The 20638-nt window shown below is 34.5% G+C and overlaps 1 protein-coding gene across 2 annotated transcripts in view; it reads right to left on the bottom strand.

Moving 5' to 3' along the window:
* KIF18A (kinesin family member 18A) overlaps positions 6348-20638 on the bottom strand; it is a 79910-nt gene continuing 65619 nt past the window's right edge. For both annotated transcript variants that reach the window (XM_018059302.1, XM_013969838.2), the window contains 4 exons: positions 15766-16204; positions 14937-15044; positions 9664-9773; positions 6348-6964 (listed from right to left, as the gene is read on the bottom strand). In XM_018059302.1, coding sequence (XP_017914791.1) covers positions 6882-6964; positions 9664-9773; positions 14937-15044; positions 15766-16204 — 740 coding nt within the window. In that variant the 3' untranslated portion in view covers positions 6348-6881. The remainder of the gene's footprint in view (positions 6965-9663; positions 9774-14936; positions 15045-15765; positions 16205-20638) is intronic.

Here is a 20638-nt window from a genome sequence, read left to right as displayed (position 1 = left end):
AGGCATTCAAACTTGATAGTTCAAAAAAAAACTATCATTTTTTATAGGGGAAAACTCCCACTGTAGTTATCTATTAAGCTCAGTGGTGTAACTGGGAACTTTTTTTCTGAGTTGGGGACATTTTGGGTAGTGCTCTGAAATGGCAAGACAGTAAAAAAAGTTGATGGCTGCTGGGAATCTATTTTGTAAGTAGATTCTCTTCAAACTGTAGGGGCTAACTGGGGGCTCAACGGTTCAGCTGTCTTGAAATTGAATAGGGAAGTGGAACGAAGGTAGATTTATTTGGAGAAAACGAAGGAAGCAGGAAGAGTAGAGAACATAGAGTCAGAGCAGTCAGGTGATGATCTTTCAGGCTTAGTTGAAATAGATTAGTATTTTTTATCTGACATGAGTATTTCAAGGGAGCAATGCACTTGCAGCATTCTCAGGCAGCATTTTGAACTGAATGAGGATTGGGGTGGGAGTTAACCTACATTAATAATTGTTATTTGGAAGAACAGGGGGGAAATAATAATCAAAAAAAGATACTGTGATTCTGAAACAGGCACATGAAGGGAGAATGGGAAAGAAATGTGAGCAGAGGGTGGTGGTATTGGAAAGGATTCCTTATATTTTCTATTTGAGAAGTGGCTTGCAGAGAATAAGAATATTCTGCAGGGATAAGAAATGAGGCTGAGGACAGTATTTGTGTCCAAAGTCCTGATCATAGAACTGTTTTCCTCTCATGTCACTAATCTTCTTAATTATACCAAACAGACATCTTTCACCTTCCATCTGTTTGAAAGTATGAGAATAAACTACTTTTTCATTCTTAATTTTTTTTTTAAAATTATGGCTCTTGGCTTATTTTGTCTTACATCTGCTTTATGTACATATACACATGTGACAGAAATATCTCAGAACTAACCTTTCCTGGCAGCGCTTAACTTGATGGACTAATCCCTACAGTGGCTGTTATGCAGATCTTGCCATTTGCAAAGCTTGAGTGGTTTCTTAAATGATGTTCAGTCTGAGAAGTATGGACTATCTGTCAACTGCCACCTTTTGGGGGAAGTTATAGGAGAGGAAGAACTCATCACTCTATATACACATTTCAAAAACAACCATCCTGTGCTGACTCCTGAAAACAAAGTTATATTTTGTCATAGTGTCTGAGTTGTATCTTCAAATTTTGATTATATACAAAAACATTTTGAATATAAACCAATGACTCAAGTTGAGTAGTTGCCAACAACTTTTGAGCAAGTTGTGAATATGCAACAAGTAACACCATGTGATATTTTGATTGCAAGACACACATAAAATTGTCCCTGAAAAATCGATACATAGGATTTGTGAATGCCTTTAGTAATATTAAGGGCTTCCCTTGTGGCTCAGCTGGTCAAGAAACTGCCTGCAATGGGGGAGACCTGGGTTCAATCCCTGGATTGGGAAAGGCTACCCACGACAGTATTCTAGCCAGGAGAATTCCATGGATTGTTATAGTCCATGGGGTTGCAAAGAGTCGGACACAACTGAGCAACTTTCACTTTCACAGTAATATTAAAGACTGCTACTAATATTTAATAATACTCTAAATCATTTTCTTTTTGATATAAACAATACAAGCTAAACCTAATTTACTTAAAACTATATAAAACATTGAACAAATCTTTCTACAAATCACAGATAACCATGGGAATGGAATTTATTTTCTGTAGTAGATCTTTTTTGTATACTTTATTTATTTATCTATCTATCTATCTATCTATCTATCTATCTATCTATCTATCTATCTATCTGTGCAGAGTATTACCCCACTGTAGATGGAGGCAATGCATGGACTAGGGATAGCAGTAACTCTTTTACATCAAACTGAGTTCAAAGTTCCAACTCTGCTACTGTGGTCTTTGACAAATTCACTTTTCTAAGTGTCATCTTTTTTTCTAAGTAGAAAAATAAATACATTTTGTCTATAAATCATCATGTAAAATAGTTGGGGCTAGCAGTTTGGGAATTCAAAATTTTCATTTTAGAAAATAAATGATATATATGCTATACTTATATAACTACACCTAAGGGGACTGAGGCAACATCTCAAAATCAGACATTAACACTTCTGCAGTGGAAACTGTGAATGTTCACACTAGGTGGGATAAAGACCATCAAATAGTCCCACATTAGCAGAAGTAAGGTTTTACAGACAAAAATTACAAAAACAGAAAACTTCTGATTTTCAAAATTTGTGATGGTTTTTAGAATTGTAAATGAGGGACTGTGAGTCTGTAACATCTACTGTAAAGGCTTGTTGTGAGGAATAAATGAAAAATGCATTTAAAGCGATTATCACGTGACAAGAGCCCAAAAGAGTAAGACTATTATTGAGTTACTGACTGACGACAGCTCCTTCACAAATGATGGGACACTATAATGTCTGTGACTGGAAGTTGCTCTCAAAGCAAAGTTAATATGTCTGATCTGATTCTAGGGCTTGCATCTCCATTAATACCAAAGGGCTAACTGAGCAGTTACCTTAGATATCCAAGTTATTTAAATGTGAAAGAACCAAAGGATAATTTAAAATAAATTTCTTATGCATGCAAATCCTTTCTGTTTATTAGGCATACATTCAATATGTATAGTTGGTTCTGCTGTAGCTGTTTTGAAAATATGCTTGTGCTCTGACACCATTTATACATCAGGGAACAATTTCAGCATAATGTGCATTTTACATTTATGAGATTTCATCCAAACGCAACATTAGGTGAACACAGAAAACTGCACACAGGTGAACCAAGCCATGGGGTACACAAAACACACACATCACTCAAGAACAATGGGCCACAGCCATCCACATCTGATGTTACACATTTCTACCTGATTTAGATCACCCACTGGCCTGCCATCATTTCATTTTAACCCATACGCTGCAACTCTCTTACACCCATTTCCACGAGCAAACTTCACTACTTTTTCAAGGCAAAGCGCCTTAATTATAGTAGCATTTATGCATTTCTTAAACATTTAATTAGGTTTTGGCATTTACTGTGCCAATGACAAAATTTTTGAGTGTGGTACCCTTAACTCCATTTGCCTGGTAAGCCCTGTGTCTTCATCACAAAAATTTGGCATAGCTCAGTGATTTTGAGAAACATGTATGCCATGTTATAGCAGAGCTGTCATTCATCATACATGGTATGTACTATACCTACCTCCTGGCATGTAAACAAAGTTAATACAATATCCAGGCACATGAGAACAAGTATTCCAACTAATTTACAAAAGTAGGAAAGTATAATAAAAACTTATTTGTATTATGTTACTTTACCAAAACCAAACTTAAGTCTTAACTTAGTAAAAATGAAAGACTGGTGGAGTTAGCATTAATGTGTGAAAGTGTTTGTTTCAAACTGGCAATTAATTTTCATGAATATAGTTTCAACTCTATTCTATAATGTTCTGTTAATTTTAGTCATTATCAATCCCTACATTTTTGCTCAAAGTATGTTCTTAGGGGTATCACTTAGTTCAGTCGCTCAGTCATATCCGACTCTTTGTGACCCCATGAACTGCAGGACACCAGGCCTCCCTGTCCATCACTAACTCCCGGAGTCTACCCAAACCCATGTCCACTGAATTGGTGATGCCATTCAACCATCTTATCCTCTGTCATCCCCTTCTTCTCCTGCCCCTAATCCCTCCCAGCATCAGGATGTTTTCAAATGAGTCAGCTCTTCGCATCAGGTAGCCAAAGTATTGAAGTTTCAGCTTCAATATCAGTCCTTCCAATGAATACTCAGCACTGGTCTCCTTTAGGATGGACCGTTTGGATCTCGCTGCAGTCCATGGGACTCTCAAGAGTCTTCTCCAACACCACAGTTCAAAAGCATCAATTCTTCAGCACTCAGCTTTCTTCACAGCCCAACTCTCACATCCACACATGACTACTGGAAAAACCATAGCCTTGACTAGACAAACATTTGTTGGCAAAGCAACGTCTCTGCTTTTCAATATGCTATCTAGGTTGGTCACAACTTTCCTTCCAAGGAGTAAGCTTCTTTTAATTTCATGGCTGCAATCACCATCTGCAGTGATTTTGGAGCCCAGAAAAATAAAGTCTGACACTGTTTCCACTGTTTCCCCATCTATTTCCCATGAAGTGATGGGACCAGATGCCACGATCTTTGTTTTCTGAATATTGAGCTTTAAGCCAACTTTTTCACTCTCTTCTTTCACTTTCATTAAGAGGCTTTTGAGTTCCTCTTCACTTTCTGCCATAAGGGTGGTGTCATCTGCATATCTGAGGTGTTTGATATTTCTCCCGGCAATCTTGATTCTAGCTTGTGCTTCTTCCAGTCCAGCGTTTCTCATGATGTACTCTGCATAGAAGTTAAATAAGCAGGGTGACAATATACAGCCTTGACGTACTCTTTTTCCTATTTGGAACCAGTCTGTTGTTCCATGTCCAGTTTTAACTGTTGCTTCCTGACCTGCATATAGGTTTCTCAAGAGGCAGGTCAGGTGGTCTGGTATTCCCATCTTTCAGAATTTTCCACAGTTTATTGTGATCCACACACAAAGGGTGCAGACAATGTCCTGGAAGGCTGCTGCTTCCCACTCTTCTTTGACACGGAGCCCTCTTCTTGGCAGGGTATCCAGCTGAGCCATGTTCTGTGGACTATACTTTGGACATCATGACGTAGAGATTATACTGACTACTCCTAAATATTCTCAGAAATCGTGCGCAGTGTTAGTCAAAAGAAACAGCATCATTTGGGTTTCTCTCTGATCTTTGACTTGCTTCATGAAAATTATTTGCTACCATTTGTCACTAAAGAGCAATCTATCTGCGACAGCGGTATTTATGAAATTCACACTTAGGAGATTTTACAAAGATGCCCAAGCTGCTTTCAAATGAGAATAAAAAAGTAAACTGCAAAACAAATCAGATGATACTTAAAAAAAAAAAAAAACACGTATAGAGGCTTGAATATAAAGAAATGACTTGGCAGCATACCTTAACTATTAGCAGTGGTTACAACTGGAAACATTGGTAGAGGGTGGTTGAGAGGAGGAGGAAGCATATTTGTATTGTTTATGGAAAAAAATATTACCTTTTAACAAAAATAAATTATTTTAGTTAAAAATCAATCTATGGTGTTGGGATAGTGGTCAGCCTTAGAGGGAGGTGGGATATGAGAGAGGCTTCTAGGATTCTGATAATTCTCTATTCCTTGATCTCAGGGCTGGTTACACAGGTGTGTTTATTCTGTGAAAATTCACTGAGTCATATGTTTATGATCAGTCTATCTTCTACATAAAGTTTATTTAAAAATTGCTTTCTAGTGACTTATTAATTATAGCATCTTATTTTAGTTTAAATGCATGTAGTTTTTCCTTATTCATATATCCAAAAGCCCTTATTCATATATTCAACAGGTTTCTTTTCCCACATTCATTACAATTTATTCCCTCTAATTTCTCCTTTATGTGGTTGTAATGCAAAGGTAGTGTTAGGAACTTTTATGGAAGGTGAAATCCCTAGTCGATAGAAGTGGCATATAAGAAAATCACTCATGTCTTATGGTATGAGGTGGACCACGAGGTAGGGTTACATAATCCTGCTAGCTAGCCATTCATCAGTACGTGGTAAAAAGATTTCTTTTGAAACCTTATAATTACCTAAGAAAAATGGAAAGGAATAATAAAGAGGCCAATGTAGGCAACACAATCAAAGTCCTAATGACAAAGGGAAAACAAAAATTGTCTATGTTTGTTCTCCCTACAATACATCCTGTGTGTACTTTGATGAATATGGAATTATACGGGTCACAGTGGGAAGAAACTTCAAAGGTCATTATTCCATCTCACACCCTTCCAATTAGATTTTGATTTGAAAAACATGATCAACAACTAAAAGGCCTAAAATATGCAGCTGATTGTTAAATGGCTGTTTGCTTAGATGGGATAGTTCCTAAGCCATATGAAATTAAAAGTGCATTTAACCAAATACTTATAATCAGAAGATAAACAGGCCAAACAAGGCAGGTGAACAAGGACATAAGATTAAGTTGCAGCTCCATGTACTTCCTATCACAGAAAAAATGATTAAAACATGTTCTCATTATCATTAAGAAACCTATAGATTATTCTCAGACTTGGTTCTAGTGCTGCTTATCTTGGACTAATTTGAAATACAAATATACAAAATTGACAGTTTATGAAAAGTAGTAGTTTAAGGTGTGTAAGGGAAGATCCCCAGGAGAAGGGCATGCAAACCACTCACGCACACACGCACGCAAGGGGTAGTCAGTCATGATACAGAAAAGGAGGCATGATAAAGTTTACATATTTAATATATCAAGTAGCAAGAGACAATATTAGTATTTTATTAATGAACACTATTTAAATAATATTTACAACAGCTTTATCAGCACATATATGTACATTTGTACATCTAAATATGTTTGGAAAGAAAGGTCAGATATATGATTAAAACAATGTCAGACCAAATAAATCCTGGGTCATAATTTTATCACTCCTAAATTCTCATTTTAAAAAACCAGTAAGGGAAATTTAACTCTATTATTTTCTAAAATGTTCTAATCAACTTGCAGCATAGTAAAACTGAGCTGCCACCACACTGACTCAGGAATTTTAAAGGGAAGCAAATATTTTAGAAATGCAAAACATACCTTTTCTCTTGAAATTTTATATTTGCTTAGAATACAAAAGCACAAAACAAAAGGAATTTCATTTTTTGCTTGCTAAAGGTATTTGAGTATACCTAGTTTTTAAGATGGTCTTCTTTCAAAGAGTTTAAACAAGTTCCTGAAAGGGTCCTGGCAAAAAACTTTTAAAAGCAGACTCCTCGATTTTTTTCCCCTTGATTTCGAAGAGGCTTATCTTAGGTTTCCTTTTGAAATACTTCTTCCAAACTTTCTAACCATGCTCGGCTTTATTTTATGGATGTTTCTTTTATAGTCTAGAGAAGAAATAGAGAGATATATAAATATTGTAAAAGTATAATTCAAAAAGAATTTTCACCATTCACTAAACTTCACAGTTGGTAATTAATGATTTAAAGTATAACACCAACAAAGGAACACTAATACTTTGGCTTGAAAGTAGAAATAGATTTCTCTATATTACAGACTGAAGTTTTAGTGCAGAGGTAACATATGCCCAACCCATTCCCCAAAGTCAGCAAGTGAAGTCAGTGAAAACTCTCATTTACTTCTGTTCTTTTTGAACTAGGGGAGACTACTATGAGCACAGTTCCCTTTCTTTTGCGCACCATCAAATTTTTTTTTCATTCTTTGGATTACTTCCCTGGACTTTGAAACTTCTGTATTTTTCTAACTTAGAAGTATCACTGGAATCAGCACTTCTTAATGTGCTGATCCTGATCCCATAGTCCTTTTTCCTTCCACTGCTACCTCACAAATGGGTTCCATTTCTCTATGCCCCTCTTCTGGCTCTTTATCAGTGTTCACAATGATTCTCTACCCAATGTAGTGTTGTTACAACTGGAGGGCACTGACTTCTTTATGGGTCTGACTAATCAGTCATTTTCTTGGTCACATTAGGTTTTAGTTTTAGGGGCACATATTCTCTCGACACTTCTTGTTTCTCTCAATGCTCAGTGAACAGAGTTAAGGTCATTTTCACTGATGCGTCCCTTTTTTTTTTTTTCCCCTTGGTACTCTGTTAGTTGGAGAAGTCAGTTGCATAGATTCTAAGGAAGGCAGCCCTGGTTCTCTCTTACTTCTTTAGTAATTCCTAATGTGTATTTGGGAATTTTCACTTGGATATCCTAATGGACACAAACCATTCAGTATGTGTGGGTGTGCTCAGTCACGTCCAACTCTTTGTGACCCCATGGACTGTAGCCCACCAGGCTCCTCTGTCCATGGAATTTTCCAGGCAAGGATACTGAAGTGGGTTGCCACTTCCTATTCCAGGGAATCTTCTCGACTAGGGGATGGAACCTGGGTTACCTGCATTAGCAGGTGGATTCTTTACCACTAGCGTTACCTAGGAAGCCCACATAAACCACTTGAAGTTGTGTTAGTTGCTCAGTCATGTCTGACTCTTTGTAACCCCATGGACTATAGCCTGCCAGGCTCCTCTGCCCATAGGGTTTTCCAGGCAAGAATACTGAAGTGGGTTGCCATTCCCTTTTCCAGGGGATCTTCCTGAGCCAGGGATTGAACCTGAGTCTCCTGTATTGCAGGCAGATTCTTTACCATCTGACTACCAGGGACCTTCACTTTAACACCCTTTTCTAAGGGCTCTGTTATTCTTAAATAAGACACAATTATTTCCCCTTTGGCAAGTACTGTAGTTTAGTATTCTCTCTTACTGTTCTCTCATCTCTCTTTACACGTAAGATACTTGATGCATTTTATAGTATTCTTAGAAAATAAACATATTAGGAAACCCAGATCTCTATTATTTGACAGTTATCATAAATTTATTATTTAGTTGTAGAATTATGACTTCCTGGAGAATTTTTTCAGGGGACCAAAGGGACTATACATATCTACACCACCTGCATATACACACTATTAAATATTACTAAATATGGCATGCTAAATCAAATAGTCATAGTAAATTTTTCTTTTCAGGACTTCACTGATTTTTAAATTTGCATGAAAGACATTTCCACTAAACTTAAGGAACTCCTTGTGGCCACCACAAGAAGTAATGATTTATCAATGCAGCCTGACAACGCTATTGAGAAATTTTATATTACTCCAATGAAAAAGTGTTGACAAGAAAAAAAGTAATAATAGTTTTCATGTTATTCTCAATATAATCACTATCTCATGAACTCCCTTTAAAAATTCCAAGTACTATAATCATAAGTTCCTTTAGGGAAGAACCAAACTGAATCTTAATGATCTCTATATTCATCACAGAACCTAGCACATAGTGAGAATGTAGTAAATAAATACTTCCTAATTGAAGTCTTAGGAACTATAATGTCAGAAAAACGGGTCAGGACACAAAGGCCTAGGAACTGACGGGCACTATATATTCTAGTTTCATGAAGATGCTTTGTTACCATGGACTCATGTCACCTCCGTAAGCAACTGAGGGGATGTTGTCACCAGATGTGGTTGCAAAGAGTTGGACACAACTGAGCACAACACAAGCACAGTCACTGCCATCAGCATTCTTTTCAACTTGCTAACAGGAGTTAAAATATGATTACAACCAGATATAGACTTGAATCTCCCAATAATTGCACAAATGAGTCAGAGGCCAAATTACTAAAAATAATAGGCAAAGAGAAAAATTTCAGATACATTTACAGATATAGTTTATCTGTAAACCTATTAAGTAATATAGCTAATTATATCAAATATTAGTTAAATTAATTACCCACCCTTCTGCAATATAAGGCAGTTTCTATAACCAAAAGGGTACAGAATGTAGAGTCAGGAGACCCAGTTCTGAGTTCTGGCTCCATCAAGAATCTCTTTGTGGTCTTGGGTAAGTGTGTTTTCTATTTTGTGTCTTAAGTTTTCTTATCTATATCAGGGGTAACCACTCACTATGTAATAAAAGTGATGAGTATATAAAAGGAGATTCTTATGAAAGCACTGTAAAAATATGTGAAGTTTATACATGTTAGTTAACCATTTATTAAATATCAGAATAAGAGCTGAGACATACCCATAGTTGGTCTGTTTTCTTGTAAGTGCTTATCACTTGAATTATCTTGATGAACACGCTTGGCAGATCCAGAATTTAACTCAGCAGTTAATGAAGTATTTGATGCAGAGCTTCAGGGGAAATTTTTTATTTTAGTAAAGCATTCTTTTATATCTCTAAGTTCAAATACATATTCTACATAAATTATGATTAAAGAAAAAGTGAAATACTAAATATTATGTTGTAAAATCCCATAGAAGTAACTGGAAATACTAAGTAAATTTTCGGCCCATAGGAGAATTCGGCTGTGTGTGTGTTTAATGTATATTCAAATCAGAGATTATGATTAGAGGTATATGTCACAATTCTTTAACAGAACATTTCAGGGTGCTATGTTGAACTGCATGCAAACACTGTTATTCAAAGTGTAGAGATAAAGAGCTCACTCCAAGAGGTGAAACACTAAGCTCAGATTATAATACCTCTTATCTGGGGGATATAAACAAGTGAGATTGTTTGGAAACCTTGTTTTTATATCAAAGCATGATAATAATTGAGTATCTCTCTCTGATTATTGCAATTATACAAAGCAAAATGAAAAGAATATCAGTCTCATGCTATTAACGGATCAAATTTCTATCTTAATTTGAGTTGACAAATTACTGAGCACCTACTGTGACTTCATGTCACAAAACACACAAGTGAATTAGGGCATAAACAACCCATGTCCTGAAAATTTACATAATAGATATATGGTGGGGTGGGGGAAAAATAAGACACATAAAATAATACAAGACAGAGTAAAAAACAGTCTGGCAGGTTTTTAGTGCTGTAGGTTCCTGATTTCAGAAGAAGAAAGAAAAAGGGAAGATTCTGTGGATGGGATGAGTTTAATCTGGGCCCTGAAAAACAGCGATCCAACCCTTCCCAGTCCTACAGAGGTCAAGTTTCAGCAGGCAGCGTTGGAGGTCAAAGTGGAAGATCTCTTTCTACACTGATTCAAATAAGCTAATTTTAGGAAAATTTCTTGCAAGTCAAGATATTCTACACCATTTTACAAGTTTATACTAATCTGATTGTCTGCTGGATTAACAATTAGAGACTTTTCCTTATGGCAACAACTTGTTCTGGGAATCCTAACCATGTGGGAAAGTGATGCGGGTTTATGTCTGTGAAACAGCAGAATATGGGTTAGTTATACGGTCATTCAAAATAGCCAGAAATGGCAATTTAATATGCTAGTAAAGAAAGATGGGTATAAACTCAGTGAATGCTGGGAAAAATAAGTCAGCCTGTGTATCTAAATTTTTTAGAGCCTGTAAGAGAAATGATCATGGTGTTCATAATGGTGATTTACCAACTCTGTTCAATAATGCAAATAATGCTTTCCCAAAACGGTTATAGAGAAGTACCTGCGTTATCAAACTAAATTCAGTTGTAGAAATTTTCTATTCCTAAATGGTACCAAATAAACTAAATTACTATAATTCCATTTTGGATACTAAAGCACACATTTTTGATTTTATATACATATATATATATATATAAAAACATATACATTTATAAAATCAAATTCTTTTTTGGTCATTTGGTGATTTTTTATTTCTTCAAGTATAAAGATCAGTGTCATTGGTTACTTTTGATAAAGTTTGTTTTTCCAAACAATATATGTTAAAGTTGTCTTAATGATTTTATGGTATGATTCGTCACTTTGGCTAGTTCTAAGACTTTTGTTTTCACTTGAAAATCAGGGTTTTACTTGAGTAAAACTCACATTTCTAGGAATGAAATCAAAGCCTAATAAAATAAGTTACATATTTATATAAAAGTAAAACATTTAAGTATTTTTAGGATTTAGTCAACTAATGAAATATTTGTTATAAATTTCTGTAAGATTTATTTTAGATCATAAGATAAAAAGGCCTAAAATTGTTATAGGTACAAATTCAAATTATTTTAAAGACTATCTTGAGAAGAAACCTAGAGAATATTCTAGCTGTGTGCCAAATATATTTCCATAACTATTAATAAAAGATTAGCTCTTCATTTCTGTACATAGGTAGAATATTTCTGCTTAATAAATGTAATGCATCTCATATTCTTTCAGCTGAGATAATTTCTAATTGTAATCAAAGACTTTTTTCAAAACCAAAAATGTATGCACATGTGAGACCATTTTGAGTGCCAAGAAAGACGGTGGAACAAACAAAAAACCAAGCAACCAACCAGACATAAAGCAAACAAAACCTCAAATTAATAAATATAATTTATAAGTAAAAATTTACATATGTATTTTATTTGTATATTTGGCAAATTGATTCAGTTAGTTAAAATAGTCTGTTAGAATGATTAAGAAATGGAAATTATTACATATCTGATATTCTCAATTTAAGTAGTACTAAAAAATTCAGTCTGGTAGGTTTTTGGAATATCCAGTGCTTCTGGATGATAATGTTTTGTGTTTTTTTTTGAAAGAAAAACTGACAAAATAGTTAAATAAATAACTATACACATGGAGCCATTATTTTTAAAAATGATAATGATATATACACACATCTAAATATGTACATAAAATTGCTAAGTGGAAAATACCAGAGTTTATTACTCTCAAGCTCATGTAGGTTTAATAGGGGGAAAGGAAGATTTTTTTAAAAAAGTAATTATGTACATTTCTAACATTAATCTCTTTTAACTTTAGTTAATGGCAGGATCTAATTATTGGTACCAGAGGGAATGTACCAGAGCAATTAATAGGCTATGAGAAATCTTACTTTATTTGTCCTTTAATATTATTTCACAATATTAGATGTTTGTGTGGAAGCCCTTTAATTTATCTAAACCCACTCCAAATACACCATTTATATACCTGGATATTTTTTGAAAAATCATTTCATTTTGATAATGTCTATGTTTACATTTCAGTTATTCTTAGCTATAAACTTTTGTTAGATTTGAGTTAAAACAGCAGGGCATGTTACCAGTGAAGAACAAGTAAAGTCTCCAGCACTAATTAATGAAAAGAATAACATGACTGACATAATAAAAATTAGTGAGAAGATGGATGAAACAGATGATGGTGGTTAGCTAGGCTCAGTAAATGATTGATTCCTATATATAACAAATTACACAATTCAAATTAGTGACATAGCAAAATACAAGATTGTAACTGTCATGGACAATCAGAGACATTCAGGAAAAATCAATCCATGAAATTTAAACATAAACATTCCAAGACTCTACTGTACTCTGGAGAAGAAAGAACAGATGTTGGATGCAACTATGAGATCACACTCTATGTGGCACAAAAGAATAGGCTATTTGTAAATTTGTTAACGTTAGCCCAGATGATAACAGGTCCACAGTGGAAAAAAGGAAACTTAAAAAAAAGTTATCTTAAGATTGTACACTCTTCTTTCCATAATCACATACTAAAGAAAAAGAGTTAAAGCAAATCAGATCCATTTTACAATTTAACCACTCACTATATCTTTTCTTGAATTCAGTGTTCTAGGATATAAAGAATACATGATGAACTTCATGTCATATAACAATATATTTAAGATATTTTCCCCTGTCTTTAATTTCTAGCTGCTTTACTGCTATATACCTGGGTATGTTGCTTGGTATAATGCTGCCTGCAGTTTGCAGTGCTTCTTGAGCCTATGTTCTCTTATCTTTGGTCAGTTTTGGAAAATTATTAGCTAGCATCATTTCAAATACTAGTTTTTTTTTGTTTGTTATTGTTTTTACATTTTTTTTTTCTCATTTCTTTCTGGGACTCAAAATGTATACATGCTAGGTCTGTGTACCATAGATCTCTTTTTTGCTCTTCTCTGTATTTTAATCTTTTTATTCTTTTGTACATTAGTTTGGACATCTTTTTATTAACCTATCTTCTTTAATGAAACCTATCTTTCTTTAATGAAAGTTCACTAAACTTTCTTCTGCCATACCTAATTTGTTAAATTGATTTATTGTGTTGCAATTTCAGTAAATTCTATTTTTCAGCTCTAGAATATCCATTTGATTCATTTTAATAGAATCTAGTTCTCTGGGAAATTATCATCTGTTTTATTGAACTTAATCACAACTAAATTTAAGTCCCTATCTGATAATTTCAGTATCTTCATTACTATTTCTCTGTTTTTTTCTCTTGATTTTCAGTCATTTTGTCCTGTCTCCTGGCATATTTGGTAACTTTTGCTTAAGTGGTAAACACTGCATATGAAAAACTGGAGAGGTTGGAGATCATATATTCTTCAGAGATGATTAATTTTCTTCTGGCAAGTGGGCAGAGAAGGAATTCAACTGGTCTAAATCTGTTTCAGGTTTTCAAGAACCAGTCTATTTCCAGTTTGCCCTATTCCTACCTAGAGCATAGGCCTGCAAAGATTTCAAATAACACCCTGGGTGTTTAACGGGGCTTCTTCTCATGATGATCCCTAAACGGTAATTTTTGTATCCTGGCCCCATGAGAAGATCAAAACCTTGTTTATTGCTTTAGCCTTTTGGTAGCCACTTTTAGCTTGGTTTCTTGGTCTTTTATTCCATGGAGTTTAGAAACTGGTGAATATGCTGTAGGCAAAAGTTACATTTGCTTCCCTAGCTCAGAGAGGTGCTGATAGCACTAGGCTTCCATTTTCTGCTTGACCTCTATATTTGATGCCATAAATTGAGGAGTCTGATGCAAATGCTAAATGGAAAAAAGAGGCAGAGAAAGTCTAGTTCTCCACAAGTTGTTTTCCATTTTTCTGGGATCTTAGACTCCCAAGTCCTGGCTGTGTTGGTTTTTCCCCAGGGCTTTCAATCAGCTACTGGTTGAATTTCATTAGCTTTTATAATTGCTCCTGATGGAAAGCCAGGTCTGATATAAGCTACAATGTCATAGCCAGAAACAAAAGTTTATTCACTTATCACATTTTAACCAGATATCAAAATCCATTAAAACATTATAATTTTAGGACTGAAGAAATGTCTAAAGGGAAAAATACCAAATGAGTAAAAGTTGTCAACAGAAAAAACTTAAAATAACTTTTTTGAAGGCCAGAAGATGTTTAAATTTATTTTAAATAATCTGAAACATGGAACATCTTATGCAAATATCAAGTGAAATATTTGGGCTTTATCAAGATCTTTGATAATATAAAAGTAGTGCCACATTCAGAGCAACTTATTATATGCATGCTCACATGTGAATTGCCAGTCTAATTTTAATAAAAAGAGCTGTAGGAAACAATGCGTAAAGATGATCTTACATATACACAAAGATCAAAACAGTTTATATTTAAATGTACCTTACTAGTTTCCGTTTCCTTCTGGCAGCAGCAGTCATTGCCATGTAGGATGGTTCTATGCTTGGTATAGGCAGAGGATGTTTGGTTGAGATTGAAGAAGGGGCAAGCCTGTATATTAAATAACGAAAAATAGAGTAATTTTGATTTGTACTATGGAGAAAAAACGGGGCATATACTCCCATAATTTGAACAGCACCTTGCATTAATTGATAAAGGAAAACACTGTTCAATACTATAACCTTTCTTTGATTGCCTGAGGTTTTCTTTTCTCTTTTTTTATACCACAGATGGACATCAAGAGATTTCTGCAGCCCCACAGCATAGAAAAGTGAAGGTATCATTCTTCCCATAGTTAGATTAACTGTGAATATACAGATTAAGTGAGAAGGATATGTTTTTGCTTGGATGACATGTAGTCAACCATACCTTATATTTATGACTATTTCAGAGCAAGTTGAGAGGCTTGTTAATATCAATCGAAACTGTGGTATTTCTTTTAGTGAAGATATTAATGAATAATAATAAACACTTGATAATCCACCATTGATAGTTTGTAATATCTAATGCTGAAGTATGAAGAACAAAATAAATATATCTTAAGGTTTTCTCTAGCCTAATGAGAGCCAATCAACTTAAGCTTCAAAATTAAAGACTTCACAATATTGTGTTAGTGGATTAATATTTAATGAAGGTAAAACACTGACTTTTGTAATCAAGATAGCATACTTCATCTATGAAATAGATCTTAAATATAGCTACAGAGCAAAAAGAAAGCCAATAGTTTAAAGGCTATATAAATAAAGAAGAATTGGCAAATACTCCTTTGTACCTTTGCAAAATGTTATTGTTTGGTAGGGATTCTTGTTCAGGTAGTTCACTTTCCAAGCTCCTGGTATCTTCACATATAAGAAATGTAGACTTTAAATCCTCCTGTCCATGTTCTTTTCTCATGCTGAGAGGGATATCTACTTCATACAACATTTTCAAAGAATTATCACTGTTTATATTTGAGCTGATGGTCTGAAAACTGGTAGTATGTAATGGTTTTAATAAGGTCCCTGTAGATGGATTTTGATAAGTTTTTCTACAATTTTCTGGAGTATACACAATGGGCTGAAGGTCTTTGCTGAGGGAATCATTAAGCTGCATATTTTCAGACTCTACAGACGTTTGGGTATGTTTTATGTTCAAGGGAGAAGGCATTAATTTTCTTCGGGTTCTTTTTTGTGAAGGAATTTTAAGCAGATTAGATTCACCTGGAGATGTGCCTGTTCAACAAAATTAAAAAGAAGCTCAATCATGTTGCCTAAATAGTTTTCTAATAACCTTATCAGTTAAAAGAAGAAAAAAACCCTAATAATAAGCATATTTTATGTTAAATTAATAAAAATTTAAAATAAAATAAGTCAAAGAAAAAAGCTATTGCTAATGTCAATAAACTCATTATAAAGCAATTCTAAAACAGAAAAAAGCACTAAATAGCAATATCAATATGAATTTATAAATATAGCTATCTTGAGATACTGGGCAATTATGACAACAAACTCCAGTAAATGTATACATTTCTCTAAGGATCAGTACTTGACCTTCTAAGTCCAAAAGGTTTTTTTCTGTGTCTGTGAACTTGTTTCTGTTCTGGACAATCAGCAACAAACAATAGAATAACGGAAATAAAAAATATATTAGAGGGAACCAATAGCAGAATCAGTGAGGGTGAAGACAGAAAGGTGGAAATAACTAAAGCAGATTAGAATAAAGAAAAAAGAATGAAAAGAAATGAAGACAGTCTTACAGACTCTAGGACAACATTAAGTGGACCAACATTCGAAATACAAGGGTCCCAGAGAAGAAAAGAATAAGAAAGGGTATGAGAACCTATCTGAAGAGATTATAGTAGAAAACTTCCCTAATGTGGGAAAGGAAATAGCCATCCAAGTCTAGGAAGCCCAGAGAGTCCCAAGCAGGATATACCCATAGAAAAATATGCTAAGATACATAATAATCAAACTAACAAAAATTAAACACAAAGATTAAAGGCAGCAAGGGCAAAGCAAAAAATAACATACAAGGGAACCCCCATAAGGCTAACAGCTGATCTTTCAGCAGAAACTGCAGGCCAGAAGGGAATGGCAGGATATACTATAAAGTGATGAAAGGAAGAAACTTATAACCAAGATTACTCTACCCAGCAAGGATCTCATTCAGGTTTGATGAAGAAATCAAAAGCTTTACAGATAAAGCAAAAATTCAGAGAATTCAGCATCACCAATCCAGCGTTAACAACAAATGCAAAAGAAACTTCTCTAGATAGGAAACACAAGAGAGAAAGAAAAGTCTTATAAAAACAAACCCAAAACAATAAAGGTTTTGGTAACAGGATCACGTGTGTGCGCTCAGTTGCTTCAGTTGTGTCAGACTCTTTGGAGCCTAATGAATTGTAGCCCATCAGGCTACTCTGTCCATGGGATTCTCGAGGCAAGAATACTGGAATGAGCTGCCATGTCCCCCTCCAGGGGCTCTTCCCGACCCAGGGACTGAACCTGTGTCTCCTACATTTCCTGTATTGCAGGCTGATTCTTTACCCACTGAGCCATCCTTAACAATAGTAACCTTAAGTGTAAATGGGTTAAATGCTCCAACCAGGCTGACTGTATAAAATAAGACCCTTAAATATGCTGTCTATAAGAGACTCACTTCAGACCTAGGGACACATACAAACTGAAAGTGAAAGGCTGGAACAAGATATTCCATGCAAATAGAAATTAAAAGAAAGCAGGAGTAGCAATACTTGTATCACATAAAACAGATTTTAAAATAAACAATCATTACAAGAGACAAGGAAGAACACTACATAATGATCAAGGCCTCAATCCAAGAAGATATAATGATTATAAATACGTATCATTTTTTATATTCAACATTCAAGTGATAGTATATATTATTTGTCTTCCTCTGATTTACTTCACTTAGTATATAATTGCAAGGTCCATCCATGTTGCTGCAAATGGCATTACTTCATTCTTTTTTTTATGGCTATACACTCTTATTCTGAGTAACCTCTTGCCACTACTTTCTCAATCACCTGAGTCCCAAATAACTAGATTTTTACCTTTTCCTTGCATTTCCCAACCTTCACCAATCTTGCCTTAGTTAAAACATAATTCTGATCATCCCATTTTCCTGATTAAAAATGTTTAGTAATTTTTAAACAGAAACATACTATACAAAGATTTTTAGTAGGATAATTCTTGTCCCTTGCTCTAATACTTAGAGACAAATGGTTTTGTTTGAACTGAAGTGTGAACTCCCACAATACTAGACATGATTAAATATTTAAGCAAATAGAGATTTCTCACTTTTTTTAAGTGTACAAAATAATGACTTGATTACATAAATAATAAACTTGATGAGCTTCAATGAACTTATGCTGCGTTTAATTTTTTTTTCTCCTTTGCCTATTTCATTCTGGTAAACGTCATGGTGCCTGACACAAAGTAATTCTGCATGAAGTGTGCTGTTAAGGGAAGAAACTATAATGTGTATTTTATAATATAACAATAACTTAAATTACACTGAAAGTTGAATAAAATATGTGCTATGTAAATATTTCAACAAAACAGTTCAAACTTTCAACCAAGTTAAAAAATACAGTTATAACAATCAGCAAGAGTACATGCATTATTCTTATTACATTAGTTGACAATAGACTGCTGTGGCTAGGTTGACAATCACCCTCTAGGAAATACAATTTAAAAACAGGAAGAAAAATATGATCCCTATTCTACTAAGGAATTTTACTTTTCTGAGAACTAGATAAATGAGATCCAGATCTTAAAATAATTTTCCACTCCCTTTAACATGACATTTGTCAAATTTTCCATTACCAGATATTTTTATACTAATGCTGCAGTGTAAAGACAGTTACTTTTCTCCACTGTGCTGCTACCACCAATTTGGTGGCTATTAATAGCTGGAAGATTAACTTCTTTTCCCATGAGAGGCACTAGGGGTATATAGAGGATAGAAAACTATATTGAGGATGGAGAACTGAATTGGAAGTCAGGAGACTTGGATTCTATTTCTGGTTTTACCAACAACACACTGAGTGACCTTGGGCAATTCACTTGAGCAGTATCAGTATTAATACCCCCTAGAAAAACAGGGATATTACCTTTCTATGTACAGGGATTTTTTAGGATTAGATAACATCTATAAAATACTTAAGGTTCAAGGAAAGGCCCTAGAATTATAGGCTTCAACTGTTAGCATTATGATATTCACAGGGTAAGCTGTAATTTGCTTTTCAGTATTCCATCAGGTGGTTCAGTGGTAAAGAATCTGCTTGTCAATGCAGGGATGCAGGTTCAATTTCCTGGGTTGAGAAGATCCCCTGGAGAAGGAAATGGCAACCCACTCCAGTATTCTTGTAAGAAAAATCCCATGGATTAAGGAGCCTGGAGTGCTACAGTACATGGGGTTGCAAAGAACTGGACACAACTGAGCACATTCCATCAATACCCAATGCACGATTATCACCAAAAGAATACATTTCAAACAATGTTTTGCTTTCAGTTTATGGAATACCCAGTTTATAAAAAACCCAGTTTGTCAAGGCTGATGATAAACTGTAAGAGAAACCAAAGGTATTATTAAAGAAGAACATCTAAGTATTATTTGAACACGCAGGCTTCATAACAACATTGTAAAATTCAGAACACACAGGGCCATGAAATCTCAAGGGATAAGGATTATCCAGAGTAACTATTTTTTTTTGCACAGATCTACGGAGAGATAACCGCTGGAGAGGCAGTGAGCAAATTCCCATGATAGTGGACCACATTTGCTCTATTGCTTATAAAGAGTATGAGAAGGGGGCACTATCATGATACACCAAAGAAATATTGACCTGTTCTTTGGGATAATCTAAACATATATCCAGTATCAAATGTTGATATGATCAAACATTATCTTAGAGCCATAATTCTGCTCTCTTGTTAGGATATATTAATAATCTGAAGGAGAAACATGAAGATGCGGCTGATAATGGATTCACACACCACTGTTTTATTGAACCTGAAAGAAGAGATGCTACAGACACACAGCATGTACAAAATACAAGTCCAGGAGGTTCTTTTCTTTTATCCTCTCAATTATTAAGTACAGATAAAATAATAAGAGAGCAGAAATCTAATAGATAAGTAGTCCTGAATTGACTACTTAGACTGACTAGTTACTAAAAAATGTTCAGAAGTTAATCAGATCAAAGTAAGATTTAAAGACTTAAATAAAAATTCAGCAGTCAATTCACTGAAACTATAAGCATATAATGATCCTTTTACTCATACACATTATGACTCCATTACTCATAATTGTATAAATACAATTTACACATTATATATACTATATACATAATATATATAAACTATATATAATATAAACTATATATAAATATATATATCACACATATATAATAAATAGTCATTCCCTTTTAGTTAGGTAAAGGAATACTTGAAGTGGGTATAGCAAACTAGAGAGTGCTGGGCTAGGGGCTGTAACAACTACTGGATATGCTAGGTGTATAAGAGAGATCTGCTGTACTTTTCCATTACAAGATGTGCAGTAACTTTCCAGAAGAGCAGGCTTAGGCATCTGTAGCTACCACAGATTCAGCCTGGGAAAATACTATCTAAGAAGATTCTGTA

This window comes from Capra hircus, chromosome 15, assembly GCF_001704415.2.
Source record: "Capra hircus breed San Clemente chromosome 15, ASM170441v1, whole genome shotgun sequence".
NCBI lineage: Eukaryota > Metazoa > Chordata > Mammalia > Artiodactyla > Bovidae > Capra > Capra hircus.
Note: the sequence above shows the minus strand (reverse complement) of the source record. Positions and strands in the feature narration are given on the sequence as shown.